At 51.5% G+C, this 19,122-nt stretch overlaps 1 protein-coding gene across 3 annotated transcripts; it reads right to left on the bottom strand.

Annotated features, from left to right (window-relative positions):
• Window positions 1-794: 794 nt before the first annotated feature.
• On the bottom strand, window positions 795-17,609 carry ELAVL3 (ELAV like RNA binding protein 3). Of its 3 annotated transcripts, none has more exons than XM_036763027.1 (7): window positions 17,506-17,609; window positions 12,087-12,306; window positions 11,262-11,365; window positions 9,787-9,940; window positions 2,574-2,799; window positions 1,947-1,985; window positions 795-1,146 (listed from the first exon to the last, which is right to left on the bottom strand). In XM_036763027.1, the coding sequence occupies exons 1-7, from the start codon at window positions 17,512-17,514 to the stop codon at window positions 795-797; spliced, it is 1,104 nt and encodes a 367-aa protein (XP_036618922.1). In that variant the 5' UTR covers window positions 17,515-17,609. The 3 variants fall into 3 exon arrangements, with proteins under 3 accessions (XP_036618922.1, XP_036618939.1, XP_036618930.1); XM_036763044.1 differs by having other exon boundaries at window positions 795-1,125; XM_036763035.1 differs by having other exon boundaries at window positions 12,087-12,303.
• Between the last annotated feature and the right edge of the window lie 1,513 nt (window positions 17,610-19,122).

Genomic DNA, 19,122 nt, shown 5'->3' with positions numbered 1-19,122 from the left:
CCACCAGGTTTTTGCATCTTCGGTTTTTGTTTTGCCAAAATAAAAGAAAAAACTTTCAGAATGACTGAAACCAAGAGCTCAATGCTCAGGAAGATCGAGAGAGAGTGAGCGAGTGAGCCAGTATCTGGGGGGGCAAGAAAGAAGGGGGGTTCAGGAGGGGCCCACCCCCACCCCCAGCCCCTCTCTAAGGCCAGCGCCCTCCCCCTCTCTAGCCCGATTCCGCTCCCTAGTCCCCGGGAGGGTCTGGGGCAGAGAGGGGAGGGGGCCATTCATTCCACCCTCCGGTTTCCAGTCCAGAGAGGGAGGTTCTGGCGCTCCCCAGCACCCGGCCCACCCCTAGCAGCAGTGGCTGCAGCGTGTCCTCTTGTCTGTCAGTCGACATCTGTCACGCTGCAAGGGAAGGGGGAAGGGGGAGCAGGGGAGCGGGGGGCCAGGTTGGGGAGAGGGGAAAAAGGGAGGGATGTTCCCGTAGGAACACTGGTGGGGCCAGGGCTAACACTGGGGGGCCAAGGGCTGCTGCTGGGCTGGGTTAGGGGTCGGGACTGGGGAGTCAGGAGGGCGACCTAAGTTTGGGTGGCTGCTTCCTTCTTCGTGGGGGGTGAGGGTGGGGGTCCGTTCAGACGTCCACCCGTCCATCCGTGAGTCTGGTCGGTACCCCCCTCCCCCCCCCCCACTTTCCCGAGCTTGGCCCAGCTCAGATTCTCGACCCTGCCCACCCACTTGCACCCCGGCCTATCTGCTGCCCTGGCCCGCCCAGCCCAGCCCACCTGGCCCACCAGCCCACCCACCGGCGCTCACGCCTTGTGCTGCTTGCTGGTCTTGAAGGAGACCTGCAGGATGCGGTCACCCAGGCGGTAGCCGTTGAGGCTGGCGATGGCCATGGCGGCCTCGTCGTAGTTGGTCATGGTCACGAAGCCAAAGCCTTTGCACTTATTGGTGGTGAAGTCGCGGATGACCTTGACGTTGGTCACAGCCCCAAAAGGCCCGAACAGCTGCCACAGGACACTCTCGTCTGCCTCCGGGGACAGGTTGTAGACGAAGATGCACCAGCCAGCGCCCGATGCGCCCCCCGACAGGCTCACACCCGCCAGGCTGCTCATGCCGTCGATGGTGATGGGCGAAAACCTGGCGATGAGCGACAGGGGACTACTCTGGGTGTAACGCGGGTGTCCGGCCGGGGGGGCCGGGAACCAGCCCGACGAGGAGGTTGGGGGTGGCAGCGGGGAGGGATGGGACAGGGGACTGACTGGCTGGATGACGGGAGGGGCAGGCAACAAGGAAGGAGATGGGGATGGGAGATGGGAGGAGGGATCTGAGGAGGAAATGAGCACAGGGAACGGGATGGGAGTGGAAAAAAGAAAGAAGGAACTGGAATGACTTGGGGATGGGGATTGAGAGTGGGGGGCAGGAGACAGAGAAGATAAGGAGAGGACCGAGACTGGGGGAACCAGTAGCTAGACAGGACAGACAGAGATCAGGTAGGAAGGAGGGACAGAGACAGAGGGGACCCAGATTCAGACGGGTAAGAGTTAGTTGGTAAAGAACAGGAAGAAGAGCCAGATGAGCAAGATGGAAAAATGGAGAATGAGGACTAGGGGCTGTATGAAAGCTGGGGATGAGGATGGAGGAGGGGCAAGATGGAGCTGGGGCTGGGAGAGGCAAAGATGGGGTGAGGACCTAGGGTGAGGTTAGGAGTTGGTCCAAGATGAAGATGGAAAATAGGAGGTAGGGGTGGGGGATTGAGCTGGGAGAGGGGAGAAGGAGCCTCTGAATCCATGAGAAAGCTGGAGGACAGACACAGGGAGCCCCGTGGCAACAGCCCTGGCACCCAGGGAGAGGGGGAGCTTGGTGCATGGAGGTAAGGGGAGTGGGAAGAGATCAGGGTATCCCCAGGTTGGAGGGAGGGTGAAGGACAGGAAATTAGGGGCCCTGGGGGAGCCAGTTACCTCTTTACGCCATAGGCCATGTTTAGCAAATTGTCCAGCCTGTGGGAGGGAGGGAGAAAGGTCAGTGACCGAACTCTGCTGGATTGGGATGTAGAGAATACCATGGGTGGGGGAGCTCAAGCTCACATGACTCCTGTGCTAACTATTCCTTGACATATATGTGAACACGCATGTGACACGTCTGATGGAGGAAGGCACTAGTAAGAAGGTCCCCTTCAGGCTTACAGACCAACGTGGGCAGGGTTCAGAAGGCTGTCCTCAGCACTTCCCCTCCCAGCCAGGGCACTGCCTGGCACGGAAACTCACATGGCCCAGCCTCAGCCTGGGTGTCCTTGTGTCCAGTGTCTGGGACAGTCTCCCCTCCCTGACTGGAGCAGCCCTTAGGACTATCTTTTCCTTCCCCACTAGGACCTTCAAGAGCCTTGCCTAGGACTTAGACTTAACCTAGAGTTCATCCCCAGAAAGCGATATGGGGGACATGAAGGGAGATATTTGTAGAAAATTGGGCTTGCTGTTTGAAAGAGGTAATGGGTTTTTTCCTGGTGGTGGATTTTTTCTTATTTGGGGTTTGGGTTTTTTTTTTTTGAGAACAGGGTTAGGGAGAGGATCTGACCCAAGGTATCTCACCTGAACCTCTGTGTCTGGTGGTGCAGGGGTCCTGCATACCGCCGTGCTGAGGACTGGTAAAGGTGTGTGAGCAGGGCCTGGCCTGTCTTCTGGCTGGGGTTGTTGGCGAACTTGACAGTGATGGGCTCACTGGCACCTAGCGGCTTCTGCCCATTCAAGCCCTTGATGGCCTCTTCTGCCTCAATCCTCTTGTCAAACCGAATGAAGCCCACGCCCCTAGACACACCTGTGCAGGAGGGGGAGTGGGTGAGAAGCTCTGATCCCCTTGAGCCCTGTGTATAGGCAGGGGCTCTGATGCCCCCCTACCCTGTAACGTGCCAATGTGGTAGAGAGAGACAGTGGGGAGCTCTAATGCCCTTAAACCCCAGGACACAAGTGGCTTCTGATCAGGAAGAAAAGGGGAAACTGTCAAAAGAAAATAAATAGCTCACATTTCTATAGGGCTTTGAGGTCTACAAAGCTTTGCCCACAACTCTGTAAGATAGTACAAAGGTTTTTATTCCCATCTTTACCAATGAGAAAACAGAGACTCAGAGGTATTAAGCCACTTGCCCAAAGTCACAGGATTGGGGAATGTCAGAACTGGGATTTGAACCCAGGACCTTCTGACTGAATCCAGTGTTCTTTGCACAAAGCCATATTAACTCTCAAAGAGCCCAACTTGGGAATTCACAGGGAACCACTTAAGATCTTTTAAACACATGTACAGAAGATGGAAGCAAGGTCAGATAGCAGAGAATGAATTTCAAAGACTGGTAGTTCCTATAAGAATAATTTTAGGAAATCAATGATAAAAAGTTTTTCTTTTTTAAAGTAAATTTTATTGACATTTTTACATTTCCTACATTTCCCAGTGGATCCCTTCTCTCCTGCCCCCCCTCCACTTCCCAGAGAGCCAGCCTTTATAAGAGAGAATGTAAAAGATGAGGGGAAGAGAGCAATTCAGCAAAACTAATCAATACATCCAGAAAAAGGCTGGCATTATATACAGTGTTCCACACCCATATTCCCCCACCTCTACAATGAATGGAGCAGAGATGCTTTTTTAATATCTCTTCTTTTGGGCCAAACCTGGTCATTAAAATTTCATAGCATTCAAGGTTAGCTGTTTTGTTGCTATTCTTTTCATTTACACTGTTGTGGTGATTGTACTTCGTATTGTTTTTTTTCCTGTTTCTGCTTATTTTGTTTTGCATCTGTTCATTTAAGTCTGCCCATGCTTTTCAGTATCCATCATACCCATCTTTCCTCACAGCACAGTGATATTCCCTTACATCCACTCCCCCAATCTATGGACATCTACTTGATTTCCAGTTCTTTGATACTATAGAAAGTGGTGACCTTTTTTTTTTTAAGAGTCAATCAATCCATCAACAAAATATTTACAAAGCACCTACTCTGTGTTTCATGCATTGTGTTAGGTGCTAGGGATACAGGGAAAAAAGTCAAACAGTCTCTGCCCTCAAAAGCCTTAAGCAGGAAAGACACAAAAAGAAAGTAGATGCCCATTGACTGGGAGAGGGGGAACCAAATTCTGTCGTGTGAATATAATGGGATGTCACTGAACTGTAAGAAATTATGGATGTGAAGAATAGGGAGAAACGCAGGAAGACAAATGAGACGAGGCAAAGGACATGAGCAGGAAAGGGAAACAAACCTAGAGGAAGCAGAGTCAAGTAAGGAAAACGATAGACACAAAGACTATAACAACGTCAACAACAACAACAAACAATAACAACAAACCCCACAAAACTCATTTTGGTGAAATTCTAGCTGACCAAGCTTGGTCCCAAAGAAGAGATATGAGAAGAATACACCTACCCCACTTCTTTAAAGAGGTGGGAGACCATGGGTGGGAAGCAACTGCATGGAGATGTTGCCTAGGTCCATGTGTTGATTAGTTTTGCTCAATTGTGTTTTTTTCCCCCTTGCTCTTAAATGTTTTTTATTGTTGTTGTTTTAAGGGATATTATAAGAGAGGGCTCTCTAGGAGAGAGGGAAGAAGATTGATATAATTAGATATGAAGGTGATGCAAAAATAAAATATAGCAATAAAAATTTCCATCAAAAAATCACAATTTTCAGAGTTTGAAAGCACAGCAGTGATTGTGAAGGCCAGCTGCTTTTAAAAAGCCAGGTTGGAGGAAAAAGAAAGATCAAAGGCAGGGGCCCTGTTTCACAATGAGAGAGACACTGAGAAGGGGCAACAGATAAAATGCAAAGCTCTTTCACTCTCATTTTGTTTCTTCTCTCCCCTAAGAAGAATAATCTCTTAACTGAGGCTAGACTAAATCTGGACAGACGAGTGAAATGGTAAGGTAGCCTGTAGCTATCCTCAGCTAAGCTCTAGTCATTACAATTCAATTATAGGTAACATTTATATAGCCCTTTAAGGTTTGAAAAGTGCTTTACATATATTATCTCATTTGAGCCTCACTATTATTATTGTCATCGTTCTTATTATCCCCCTTTTACAGATGAGGAGACCAAAGCTGAGAGAGGTTGACTTGCCCAGTGACTATCTGAGGCAGGATTAGAATTCTGGTCTTTTTGACTCCAGCTTTCTACTGTACCACCGTGGCTGAACCACTCAGCTCATGAGCTGAGTCTGTTTAACAGATTTAAAGGAATCAATGCAGAAAACCAAGGTACTGAAGGAACTGGGGGCTATGAGTGTTGAGTAACTGTCAGGGATCTTCGAAAAATCAGACAGAATTTGCAAGACATCTACCCTTCAAGGAGACCAAAGACAGTAAGAAAGGTTCTACATAAATCAAAATATTCACGGCATTCCTTTTTGTGGTAGCAAAGAACTGGAAACAAAGTAGATGTCTATCGACTGGGGAAGAGCTAAATACATTGTGGCACTTGAATGTAACAGATATTGCTGCCCCAGTAAGAAAGAAAGGACATGAAGAATTCCAAGAAGCATCGAAGACATCTAACAGTGCAGAGTCAAGTCAGCAGAACCAGGAAAACAATATACAAAACAACTATAACAATGTACATGGAAAGAACAACAACAAAAACCTTCAGGTTGTATCATTATAATGACCAAAGGTGGCCCCAGAAAGGAGCTAAGAAAATACAACTCCCTTTTTTTTTTTCCAAGGTGGAGAACTAAGAGGGTGGAATATTGCATGTACTGTCAGACTCCACTGATGTTTTCTGACCTGCTTTTTTTCTCCTCACCCTTTTAATTCTTTGTTAAGAGAGATGGGTCCCTGGGGAGGAGGGGGAGGAAGAACATATCTGGAAATGAAGGTAATATAAAACCAGAAGATATTAATAACAATTAAGCTTTTTAAAAAATGATTATTATGGAAAGTGGGAAATGTGTTGGACTGGAGAGAGGCAAATGTCTTGATTTTCAGAAAGGGAAGAGATTAAGAGTTTTCAAACTCAAGGTATAACTAAGTTTAACATTGATTCCTGGAAGTATTCTGGAATGATTACACAGACGGTCTGTGAGTACTTACAATGGAAAGTTGCAGTCACTAAAAGCCAAGAATGGGTTCATCAAGGGCAGTCTAAAAGCTTTTACTTTTTTGACAGTGTTATTAAACTGATTAAAATGGAGAATGACATCTACAGGTCTGCCGCAATGTCCCATAGGCATCTCAGACATCTCAGACTCAACATGTCTAAACTATCCTATTCTCCCTTAAGCCCACCCCCTTCCACCTAAAATCTCTATTTTTTTTTCCAAAGGGCATCACTATCTTTCAATTCATCAGTGTCATTCACAATAATTTTTGCTCTCACTTCAGACATAGCCAATCAACTGCCAAATCTTGTATCAGTCTTCTTAGCATCTCTCACATCTAAACCCTTCTCTCTACATTATATTTCAGACCCTCATTACCTGTTATCTAGACTACTGCAATTATTCACTGAATTGTAGGGTCTCCCTACATTCAATGTCCTCTCTCCAATCCTCCATAAAGCTGACAAACTGATATTTTCAAGTGCATATCACACTATGTAATTCCCATGCTCAAAAAACCTCAGTGGCTCCCCATTTCTGTAGGATAAAATACATATTCCTCTCTTTGGTATCTAAAGCCCTTCACTACCTGGGTCCAGATCATCTTTTCTTAGGCTGATTACATATCACTCCCCATCACACCCTCTAAGCTCCAGCTCCAGTGGCTGATCCCTCACCTCAACGCCGAGCTCGGTACACTAGCTGTCATCTATGCTTTCCCTTTTTCTCTTCAACTCTTGGAACCCCTTGTCTCACTTTGGGTCTCAGCTCTGGTACCACCTTTGTCGGGAGGCCCTTTCTCAATTTCCCCAAGTGTTAGTGCCACCCCCATCCTCCAATCACTACATCTATTTTATATTCATCTCCAGTATTTATTTGTCTGTGTGTATCGCCACAATAGAATCTAAGCTCCTTTGGATAGAATTTGAATCCTCAGCACCTATACCTGGCACATAGTGGATACTTAAGTGCTGGCTGATTAACTGATTGGTGTACATAATTATGTCTATATGGATTTCTGCAAGGTTTGGCAGTCTCTCCCAAGGCACCCTTGTGGACAAGATGTAGAGATAAAAGCCGGATGAAGAGGATTCTGAAATTATCAAATGACCAGAACCAAAGAGGTCCCTCTAGAGAGAGGTCTCTAGTGGAGGGCCCCAAGGACCTGGCATAGGCTTTGGACTCTAATATTTTTATCAAAGATGGAGATTTTGAAGGCATAGATGGCATACTTATCAAATGTTCAGGCAACAATGCTGAAGTCAATCAAGACCGTTAATGCAGTATGGGACAGAAAGCACATAGTTGCAGTTTTCAGTGACTCAGTGACTCAAAACCTGCCCCTCCTTGGGACCTCCATTTTTATGTTGGCTCCACCTTCCAGGACACTCAAGACATAAAACCTGAGTCCTATATGATATTTCAATCTCTGTCAATCAATCTCCATTTCTAATCCGTTGCCAAAATCCTTCTACAATTCTTCTTCCTTCCATTTACTTGTTTCTGCTTCCATTGCAATTACCTGAACTCAGTCAGGTAGGTCCTCTTTTCCTCTCTCTGGGAGCACTGTATTAAGACCCTTCACTGACTTCCTCCCTAAAGTCTCTCCCCAATCAAGCCTACCCTTCAGAATGTTGTGAGAGAAAACTTCTCGTGAACTATTCTGATCACGTGATCCTGCGACTCCAAAAACTCATGGCCCTTCACTGCCCATCAAGAAAAAGGATTGTCTCTTTCAGATGAAATTCAAGATCTTTACAACCAGCCTTGCCTCACATTCAATCAGTCAAGGAGCCAATAAACAGTTATTAAGTACCTGCTGCATGCCAGGCATTGATTATTTAATATTTTCAACATTCCATTCCAACTAAACAAGTCTGCTCACCAGTAGTCTAGAATCCCAAAACGTCTTGGGTAGAACGATGAGCCAAAGCCCAAAGGATATAAGGTCAGTCACTTGCATGACCTCAGACAAGTGATTTCCCTTCTCTAGGAAGCTTCTTCATCTGTAAAATTAGGGAACTTTACTGAATAATCTCTGAGGTACCTTTGCTCTAAATAAATGTTCCTAAAATGAAATTTTGTAGAGACAAAGGACTTAAGTCCTACTCTTGGCACATGAAAGTCACAATCACAGAGCAGAGGCATGACTTGCATGGATCTTGGCATTTGGGTGGATTATAAAGCTCCATATTAGGTAACAGTCTAACGTGGAGGTAAAAAACATTGCATGTACTGTTAGAAGATGCACTCATAGTAGAGACAGTGGGGACTAGAGGCTCGGTATTGACATCGGAATCAGGAGGACCTGGGTCCGTCACTTCCTAGCCCTGTGGACCTGGGCTCATACAACTTCTACAAGTCTGTTTCTGCATCTGTAAGATGGGGATAATAATAGCACCTGTCTCTCCAGGGCCTAGTGGTGAAGGTCAAGTGAGATAGGAGTATGAAGTGCCCTACAGACGGGAGTTGTTATTATTCCAGTGTCCGGAGTATTACTCGGTTCTGTGTCACTCAGACCAGGACAGGCTATATCTGGAGAACTGTCTTTAGCCCTGAGTACCACATGCTAGGAAAGAGTCGGAAAGACCGATACACTGGAGCGTTTTCCAAGGAAGGTGACCAAGAGGATGGTTAACTTAGGACATGGAAACATCCTGTTCTTTCCATTAGTCGAAAGAACTGTGCATAGCTAACTTGAAGAAGAGAAGGGGGTGGGAGATAGAGGACCATTTTCAAGCATTTAAAGGCCATGGAAGAAGAAATAGATTCGATCTACTTAGACCCCCCGAGGGAAGGACTAAGAACTATGGGTGGAAGCTGCAAAGAGACACATAGGTGTGTGGAAAGAATTTCCTAATAATTACAACAGTGTCAGAGTGGAGATTTTGAAGTAGAAACCAGATGAATCCTGTCAAGGAAATTCCTATTTGGACACAGGTTGGACTAAATGACCTCTGAAATCCCCTTCTAAATGTGAAGTTCTTTTATCTTACTAGGTGGGGAGGGAGATAACTTGAGGCATTCTATCCACCCTCCCCTCCCCCACTGCCCTATGCCCAAGGGCACCTATGTGGGGGAGGAGAGAACAGGGACAGAGACAGAGAGGGCCCCTGGTGCCTGAGGTACCAGATCAGTGACTCTAATCAATACTTCAATCAATGCCCTGCAAAGTGCTGTTCATCGACCAATTCTGCCCTAAGCAGGAGACAGGGGAGGGGCCCTTGCTGTGGTATGAATGTCTGGAGCTGGGCAATCAAAGACCCTTTATTCTGATGCCCCTTTCCCCTTATGATCAATCAGGCCCTAAGCCTCAAAACCCATGCCCCTCTGGGGTCACTTCCACTCCAGCCCTTCTTCCCATTCCCCTGCCCCCTTTGTTCTGTACCAAACATGGTCTCCTCACCAGGCTAGCACACTGGGCCTATCAGGCATTTTACCCTTACTTCCCTGGCCTGAATGAGTCAGTGCCAGGTATAGTGTAGAGCCCTGAGGGAAAATCCTGAGATCCAGTTCAGTTCCAAAGATAAGTTAGTTGGCAATATGACTTTGGGCAAGCCCAGACCTCAGTTTCCCCTTGTGTAAATAAAATGAAGGGGTTGGACCTATATATCTGATCTTTGTGACTCTGTGAGCTCCTGGAGGATCTTTGATTAGCTCCCCACTCCCAGCAATTCTTCCCCCTCCCACCCTTGGGCCAAATGAGGCAGGATGGGCTGTGCTGACCTGTGACCTGATCTACGAGGATTCGGGAGGTGATGATGCGCCCGTACTGGGAGAAGAGTTGCTCCATTTCCTTCTGGCTCATGGTCTTGGGGAGGCCACTCACATACAGGTTGGCATCTCTGATGGAGGCTGAGCTGGGCCGGGCGTAGGACACCTGGGGGTATTAGGGACCCATGCGGGATCCAGGGCCAGTGGGAATGAGGGGATAACCCCTGGCTTAGAGTTCATTTGTCCAACCACCCCCACCCTTCCCTTCCCGTTCTATAGATAGGGACAGTGAGGACTAGTCTGGGGAGAAAGGGCCCTCCCTATAGTCAATCACATAGCAAGTCAACAGAAGATCCAGAATTAGACCACCTATTGGACTTCCTGAGGCCGAGCCCAGTCAGGCTTCAAGCCTCTGTTTCCTAGGAGCCTCAAACGTCCCCAACGGCAAATGCCCAGAGTCACAGACACAGGAGAATTTGGGGAGGGGACAGTACTTTGGGAGGGGGGGTGATGGGGCAAGTCAAAGCACTACTAAGTTTCCATGGAAACTGCAATCAAACTCTCATCTTGTGTTTTCCCCACCTCCTGGGGTGGGGAAGTGAGGGAACCTAGAGTTTGAGGAAACTCGCCCTCCCCCACCTCTGAGCCTCTCCTTTACCCCACCCAGATTTTCAGGGTAGAGACCCCTTTCCCCTCTAGTTAGAGAGAGACAGTAACACAGAGACAGGATCAGGAGAAAGACACAGACGGAGACAGAGGGGAAAAAAGAGTCAGGACAGAAAGAGACAAAGATATGCAAATTCGAGAGTGAAAGAGAGAGAGAGTGAGAGAGAGAGGGAGAGAGTTAGGGAGAGGGGGAATGAGAGGGAGGGAAAGGAAGAGGGAAAGGGAAATGGAGGTGGGGGGAGAAGGAGTGAGAGAGGGAGACAAAGACAGAGAAAGACATAGCCAGACTGGGACAGGAGACAGGGACACATTGTCAATGAAACAGAAACAGACCTGAAGAGAGATGGAAGGATAGAGGGAAAGCTCTGGGTGGGGGGTCTTGACCCAAGGTTTGACCCTGTTTCTCTTCTGAATCAACAAAAACCCAGGTGTCCAGAAGCTGGGCCTCCCACTCCACATAGTTCCTTCCCTTCTCTGATGCAACTGTGATCCTCCCCCCCTCTCCCCCCACCCCGACAAACACACACACTCACTCACTCAATCGATCACATACACTCACACACTCACACGGAAGCAAAAACACAGACAAAGGGGAGGGGGCGGGGCCTGTGGTCACTAATCCCCCTTCCCCCCACTATGCCCTAATTAGGCAGCTCAGGCACCAGATGGGCCCCTCCCTCCATTTCCATGACAAAAACATGGAAAGTGCCAAGCCGGTCCCCTCCCCCATCCCTGACCCCGGGTCAGCCTTCTGTCCGCCCTGCCTGGGGCGCAGGGGGCTGACCCCATTTTGGGGAGCAGGCCGAGCGCAGGGGGCTGACCTTGATGGTCTTGGTCTGCAGCTTGAGGCCATTGAGGGTGTTGATGGCTTTGTCCGCATCATTGGGGTCCACATAATTCACGAAGCCATAGCCCAAGCTTTGCCCTGAGGGGGATGGAGGGGAGGGATGGGATATCAGAGGAGGACAAATAGCCTTGAGGCTGAAGCCTTTATAGTCAGGGACAGAGGTCCCCTTAATAATAGCTATCATTTATTTAGGTGGTGTTTTAAGATTCACAAAGTACTTAGATTATCTCATTTGCTAGATCCTGGAATCCCAAACTTAGAGTCCCCAAATCCCAAACTCAGATCCCTCAAAATCCAAACATCTGGGCTCTCAAAATCCTGAGCCCAGGCATCCTACTTTTGCCCTGTGACCTCAACCCCACTACCCCCTTTTCCACCTTAGGCCCATGACCCCCCCTCTCTCCTGTCTCTTCCCATCAAGACCCTCATCCTCCCCCATTCAGGCTAGATCTATGACACTCTGCCCCTTTCCCCTCCCACCTTCTTTCCCCCTTCACTGGATCAGGAACTATGACTTCATGCCACCCATGACCTTGTCCCTCAAACTCAGGGCCATATGGGACCTCTTTCCTTCACTCCCTCTCTAGGGCCACCTGTGATTTCATCTCTCCTCCCCATTCATGAGCTCCCCACCACCCTCCCTGAGGCCACCCACTAGGGCTTTGTCCTAGTCTGACTCTTCTCTCATTCTCCTTTTCCCTGGGGCCAACTTCGGTCTCATTTTCCCTTCTCCAGTCCTGATTTTGCTCCCTTTGAGACATTATCCACTCCCACCTCCCTCCAGGGCCAGCGCCCTCACCTGTGATCTTGTCCCGAACCAGCTTGCAGGACTCAATCTCCCCAATGCTGCCAAAGAGGCTTTTGAACTCCTCCTGCGTCATATTCTGGGGCAGGTAGTTGACAATGAGGTTGGTCTTGCTGTCATCGGTGGCTCCGTTGGTGCTGACAAGCGGCCCATTGGGCAGGGCCGTAGGGGGGGGGCCGCCGGACACCTGAGTCTCCATGGTGCTAATTATCTGCTGGAGACAAAAGGAGCCATGCCTGGTGAGGGACCGTGGGAAGGGAGTGCTCAGAGACCGAGGACCCAGATTTAAGACCACCTGGAGATGTGCAAATGGGGAGCAGACAAGAGAATATGGGACTTTGGTGACAGAGTTGGGGGCCCAGTCCAGATGTAACCCTGAGTTGTAGAGCCCAAAAGCCTCCCTAATAGGCACAGGACTTGAAACAGCCGTGGAGGGAGGCAGGTGGGTAAAGATCTAATGGAATAACTTGTGAACCCCAAGGGCTGAGGCCACATTTGCCACACACACACACACACACACACACACACACACACACACACACATTCTTCAAAGTCCCACAACCCTGAACACATTGTGGCCTTCCTCATGGTATAGGCCAAGTGACCATCCTCCCCCCTTATCTCCAGAGAGGGTATTTGGGCCTCCCTAGAAGGAGCTCTGTCATGACTTCCTCCTGCTATGCATCTCAGAGCACTGACCTCACCCCAACCCTGAGACTTAGCAGTTTCAATTTCATCCAGGACTGAGCTGGCTAAGCCTCTAATGGGGATCAGATCAAGACAGGATCCCATCCCCTCCCTGCCCCGCCTGCACCAGTCCAGCCTGGCATATGGCCCCTGTCGGGGGTGGGGGTGGGGGAGGGAGGTTTCCTTTGCTGGGAGAAGAGCCACATCCTGACTAGAGACAGACTCGGAAATAGTAAATGACATAGAAGAAACAAATACAGAGGCAGAGACATATATCTACACAAAGCTGCCCAGAGATCCAGAGACATGCATTCAGATGACCAGAGATATGTGTAGGGAATGCCCAGACACTCTGAAGCAGAGGCAAGAAATGATGATGATGCCCTCAGATACAGAGATATAGGGAGATCATTTCAGAGAAAGGAGAGTTAGGCATTCTCAAGAAAGAAAACAAAAAGCCCCCAAGCCTTCACATACTTTCTGTCTCTTGTATCTTTTCTCTCTCTTTGGATTGCAGAGAGAAGGCCTTGGCTGGTTGCCATGGAAATTCTTCAGTGGACTAAGCTGAAGCACCCCATTACCCCAGTCCCAGCTCAGCTGACTATTTCCCCCCCTCCCCAACAAGTCAGAAACCATCTCCCAATATTGTAGGCACTCCTCCTCCCCCCATTCCTCCACTGGGTTTGGAGTCAGAGGACCTAGGTTTGAATCTGGACTTTGTCACTTACTATATATGTGTGACTTTAGGCAAATTACTTCTCCACTCTGGGCCAAATCAGTTTGCTGCTCTGTAAAATGAGAGGATTGATGACCGATAAGGTCTTCCAGCTCTAAATTCCATAATCTAAATAATAAGGTCTTCCCTATACAGAGAAGTCCCAAAACAGATGCCCCCACAGAGTGAACCAATTCTGCTGGAGAGATTGCTCCATACAGAGAGCACCTCCCTCTAGTAAGTAACATTTGGGAAGTACCATTTCAGCAACAAACACACCTGAAGCATAGGAAGCTGAGATTCCCTAGCACACAGAAACATAGAGACCACAGACACAGGGAGACAAATACAGAGACACAGACACATACAAACACACCCCTCCAGCCCCTCCTCCTCCCAACAATGGGGCATTGAGTGGTGGCGTCAGCGGCACGAGGGCTGCCTGCCACCACCGGGCCTAAGGCTCTGGCATTCCCACACTCCCACCCCTTTATGCCTAGAGAAAAGGGGATCCTGGAGTTCTGGGTTACATTTGTGCTATAAAGATTTCTTTCCCTGAGTATACCTTGCTCTCCTCACAGTCCTGCCTCAGTTTACTCGAAAGCGTAGCCCTCCCTAAGGCAATTGTCCTTCTTTCTTGCCTCCACTCTCACCCACCCTAGGGATCCACATTCCTTACAAACACCATGAAAATTTGATAAACCTTCTCCCAAGTTTTCATTTCCCAAAGGTCTGCCCCACCCATCTCACCCAACTCTCTCCTCTCAACAAACTATGTTGGGGGATAGAGGGAGCTTCAGCTGTTACCTCCAACAATTCAGATGTTCCCCAGTGTAGGGTCCCTGATCATTTGTGAACCCTCTCTATATGGCACTTTGCCTTGATTTATTCAGAAACCCTCTTCTATATGGCACTTTGCCTTGTACTCAGGAAGGAGAGGCAAAGGCCCCAAAGTTTGATATGGGGGGGGTTAGTCCTTGGCTCTAGGGAAAGGGTCTTCTCTGCACACTCACCTATTTGCCTCTTTCATCACTGTAGAAGAGATGGGAGAGGATAGGGGCTTAGGGAGTACATTGCTTCCCAATTTCTAGGAATATATGAATTCCTGGGCCTCTGGAGAGGCAGGAAGAATTGCTAGTCAAACCCAATCCTGGCCCCAGGATAAAAGGTTAGTATGAAACTTCACAGGCAAAAGATCTTCGTAGGGAGACAGAGGAGCCAGAAAGAGAGGAGCAGTGTGTACAGGTAGAAGAAGATACAAGGAGAGAGGGGCCTTGAGAGTCAGAAGTAGCTAAAGGAAAGGGAAATAGAGGAACAGGAAAGTCAGAGACTGAGGCACAGAGAGGGGGCAGGATAGAACATCTAAGGACAGGAGTATGAAAACGGGTGGTAAGGATACAAATGGACAAGTACAGAGATATGGTGAATGAGACAAGCAGGAGAAAGAAAGCTGAGGCACATAGGGAAAGGGACAAGGAAAAAGGCACCCTGGCTGGAATAGAGACATGGGAGTAGTGGACACACATGCAGAGACAGGGGCAGAGAGACATTAGAGGTAGAGTCAAAGCAAAGGGCAAGATGAGAGAGATAGGCACATAGAGAGGGGAAAGGACTAGGGCCAGAACCAGAGGCAGGGTAAACTGGGGAGTTGGGGGGGGGGAAGTTGGAGTTGGGAAGGGGGAGTTTGGGAGGGGGTGGAGAGCAGAATCAAAGACAGTGTAGGAAGGGCAAGGCAGGGACAGAGATACAGGTCTAGAAATAGGGACTTAAGAGATAGAGATAGCAAGAAAAAAAGAAACAAAGGAAGGCAGACAGCGAGTCCAGGTACAGAAAGAAGGTCGAGAGAAAGAAGGCTGCGGGCAGGAAATCACTTGCGGGATGGGGCTGCCTGCTGGGTGCTGGGAGGAGCTGCCTGGAACCCCAGTGGGCTTGGGGCGGGGCCGGTGTGGGCGGGGCCTTGAGGGGCGTGGTCGGTGTGGGAGGGGCTCAGAGCCCGGGAACTGGCCAGCTCCCGGGCTGCTGAAAACCTTCAGGCCTAGCCCGCCAGGGCGAGGCACGGTGGGGTGGGGTCTGGTTGGGTGGGGTCTGGCGGGGCGGGGCCGAAGCGCGGAGACGAGAGCGCCTTCTGCAGCCCCAGCGCCCGCTCCACCACTGCTTGGCCCGCTCAAGGTCACCCCGAGGCAGAGCCCGAACCCCTTCGCCCCAGGGCTCCCAGCTCAGTCTGAGGCCACTCCCCCTGCCGGTCACTGGCCTCGCTAGGTCCTAGGGGTGGGGATTGAAGGGGGGGGCAGAAAGGAGGGTGTCCTTCAGACACGCCCTGGGCTGGGGGCAGAGGCTGGCAGGTGAATTTGGGGCTAGAAGAGGGCGCCTAGGGATCGACCTTTTTCTCCGAAGGAACCCGAACGGGAACTGGGTGTCGGGACGGGTCTAGGGTCTGCAGGACTGTGGTCTTCTGAAGAGTTTGGGGGCCTATAGGTCCCCAAAACCTATACTGGTGGTGGGGGATTCTTGGAGGTCTCCAGGGTCTTGGTGGTCATAGGTGCGTGGGTCCCTAAACTGAGAGGCTTGGTACCGGGGGTGGGGGGGCTCAGGGTCTTGGAGGGGCGTGGGGTTGGGTTGGTCCTACCCCTGCCGCAGCCCTCCCTTCCCCTTCTCTGCTGCTGCATCGATGACCCTCACTCCCCCATCCCCCACCCCCACCCTCGGTTCGTGGCCACCCCTGGGAAGAAGATGGAAGCCCCTACCCCGGTGAAGCGCTTCTCCCGACTCCTCTTTCCTTCTTCCCACTCCCCCCGCCACTCCCCCCCAACCCCCCCCCTCCCCCCCGCCCAAACCCAAGGCGGCTGCGAAGGCGTCCGCGCAAGACGGCGGCGGCGGTGGCGAGAAGAGCCGAGAAACAAAGAGATGTCTCGGGCCGGGCCCGCGGCATTCCAGCAGGGCGGGCACAGCGCCCCTAGCCCCCCCTCCCCACCCGCCTGGCCCCCGCCCCTCCTGCCGCAAGGTCGACCGGGCGGAGGACAAACGCCGCCCCCCCAGCCCCCGCCCAGCCCAAGACCCCAGAATCTCGATGTAACGCCAGTCCTTGGACACACCCGCCTTCCCCCCTCCCCCCAGACAGCAATAGCGCCCCCGCTCAGTGGCCCACTCCCTGAATCTGCCACCGCCGCTCCCCGGGGCCCTGCGCAGCGCAACGCAGCCCCACCCGGCCCGATTCCCCCATTCAGGCCCCATCTCTCCATCTCCATCTCCATCTCCCCGAGTTCCATCCCCCAAGGATGCAGGCTCCCATTGGATCTAGGCCCACATCTTCATCCATCTCTTTCCGTCCTTCCCCACCCTTAGCCCCCCCCCCCCCCATAACGCCGAAGCTGGAGCTTGGATCTAAACCCATTCAACCCTCCCCCCAATCCCTGAGGCTCCATCCTCATCTCATTTTAGTCACCCCTCCTTTTACCAGGACTCTCGGCCCATCTCTACACAGCATCCCCCCAATTTCTATCCCAAGAGGAATCCCCCCTAACCTGCACTCGGACTCAGGCCCAACCCTATCCGTCGCCCCCCCCCCCCCCAATCTTCCAGGCCAGTCCCCACCCTCAGCTCCACTCTATTATATATCAATCTTCCTCCCCCAACCAGGCCCCATTTTCATTCTCCCCCTTCCCAGGCTGTCGAGCCCTATTCCTTTCTCCCTAGGGCCCTCCATTCCCATTCCTCCCCCCCCCCCGTTGTTTCCCCCTCCCTTCACCCTTCTAATGCTCGGGCCCATTCTTACCCTCCCCCCACCAGGCCCATGAGGCTCCTGGGTCCGCAGCGCTTCAGCATCTTCAGGCAGGAGAAGGGGGAGGGGATCCAGCCTGGCCTCACGGGGTGGGGGGTGGGTGAGGTGGACGCCCAGCAAATCGACCCATTCTTCACTTCCCTCCTCCAAATGCCCTATCATCCTCCAAATCCACCACCCCTCCCCCCCATCCCATCCCTTCGCGAGCCATTCGGCGGACAGAGGATACCTACAGTGACCATTCTTCTGGGTCCGGCGGGCGCGGTTTTGGCTAGAGGCGGCTCTGGGGGGCCCGGATTCGGGCGTCCGTCAGCCCAGAGGCCCCGGCACCATGCGAGGCCCGCGGCCTGAGCTTCACCGCTCGTTAACTCTGGAGGCGGCCGCTCCTTCGAAGAGGGGTTGGGGAACTGGGGGACCGAGGATAGCGGCGGCAGCAGCGATCCAGGAGGCCCAGCCCTGATGGGGAGGCGGCGGCCGCGGAGGAGGGAGAGGCGAGAGCGTGAAGATGGAGTTGGGGGGGCGGCGGCGTCGGGGGGGGCGGGGGGAGCTGGTGACGCCCCCGGCTCTGCCCAGCAAGCTCTGGGCTGTTAGGGGCGGGGGGGCCCCGGGGAGGGGGAGCTGCGGTTCCCAAAATAAATAGCGATGCTCCTCCCTAGCCGCAGCTGTAGCCGCCGCCCAGCCCCGGCCCCGGCCCTGCTTGTCCCCGCTCCCCGCCCGCCCGCCCGCCCCGGCCCCTGCCCCGGCCCGCGCTGTGAGCTGCGCGCTGTGTGTCGCGGCGCCGCCGCCCCCGGCTCTTTATACCACCAGCTGCCGCCGCCGGAGCAGCTCATTGGCTGCTCTGTGCAAGGGTTCCCCCCGCCTCCTCACCCCGCTACCCTGCTCCCCCTCCCGGCCCCCAGTCGGCTCGGCAGGTGGAGGCAGAGACGCGCCGTCCAGGCCCCCCGCAGCCCCGCTGCTCCCCAAGCCTGACTCCAACTCTATCTCTTGAATTTTAGTCTCTCCTCTCCCTGGCACTGCCCCATTCATTCCTTTCCCCCGTCCTCATTTGCTCTTTTTAGCCCGACATCTATCCCCTTTGCTCTCTTCGCCCTACGACGGGGGTCATCAAGGACAGCCCTGCAAGACTCGGCTAGAAAATACTCTCAGGAATTCTGGAACCCTTTCTCTTCATATGCGGGGAGGAAGAGTCAGTGCAGGCTAGGCCTAGGGACGGGTGTCAAACAAGGACCATTCCCTCGCAGGGGCACAATGATCACGAGGAGCAGTGACCGAATTCTGGGAAAAGGGGAATCCTCTTCTCTGATACGTTTAGATAGGACTAGCCTGACTCTCTATGTTTGGCTCTATATTCCTTTGCTTTTCTGGGTCCCTGCTTCTCTCCTCAATTCCACAAATATTTATTAGCATCATATACAAGGAATTGGGGCGGGGGGAGGAATGAAAACAGTCTGTGCCCTGAAGGAGCTTACATTCTAATTCTCTGACTCTCTGCTTCTTGTTCAGGCTCCTTTCGAGGTGTTGGTAGTCTGAAAAAGTCAAATTATCCTTGGTACAAAAGACTGCGTAGAGAAAATCACATTATTCTTGGGACAAAAGGATAGGTCGAGATCCACCTGGTGTCTCTCTGCTACCGTCTTCCAAACCCCGCATTCTCTTACTAAAGAGGTCAGCAAGGGTGGAATTCTCCAAGAAAGAGGACCTACACATACGGATTCCTTCGAAAGAGAGGAAACTTTAGGGGTGTTCATCACGCTTTGGACCCTGAATCTCGATCCCACAAGTTCCCTGGCAAGGTGGGGCCGGTTGCAGGTTGTGCCGCAGCGCACCCCTTCGGGTGCGTTGAGGACTAC

Source organism: Trichosurus vulpecula, chromosome 1 (assembly GCF_011100635.1).
Source record: "Trichosurus vulpecula isolate mTriVul1 chromosome 1, mTriVul1.pri, whole genome shotgun sequence".
Taxonomy (NCBI): Eukaryota; Metazoa; Chordata; class Mammalia; order Diprotodontia; family Phalangeridae; genus Trichosurus; species Trichosurus vulpecula.
Note: the sequence above shows the minus strand (reverse complement) of the source record. Positions and strands in the feature narration are given on the sequence as shown.

Excerpts from the sequence above, each read along its gene's own strand:
- ELAVL3 (XM_036763027.1), bottom strand. Across the intron at positions 9,941-11,261 it reads TGCAGACCAAGACCATCAAG|GTGTCCTACGCCCGGCCCAG; the intron begins GTCAGCCCCCTG and ends TAATACCCCCAG. Across the intron at positions 2,800-9,786 it reads CCTCGTAGATCAGGTCACAG|GTGTGTCTAGGGGCGTGGGC; the intron begins GTCAGCACAGCC and ends CCTCCTGCACAG.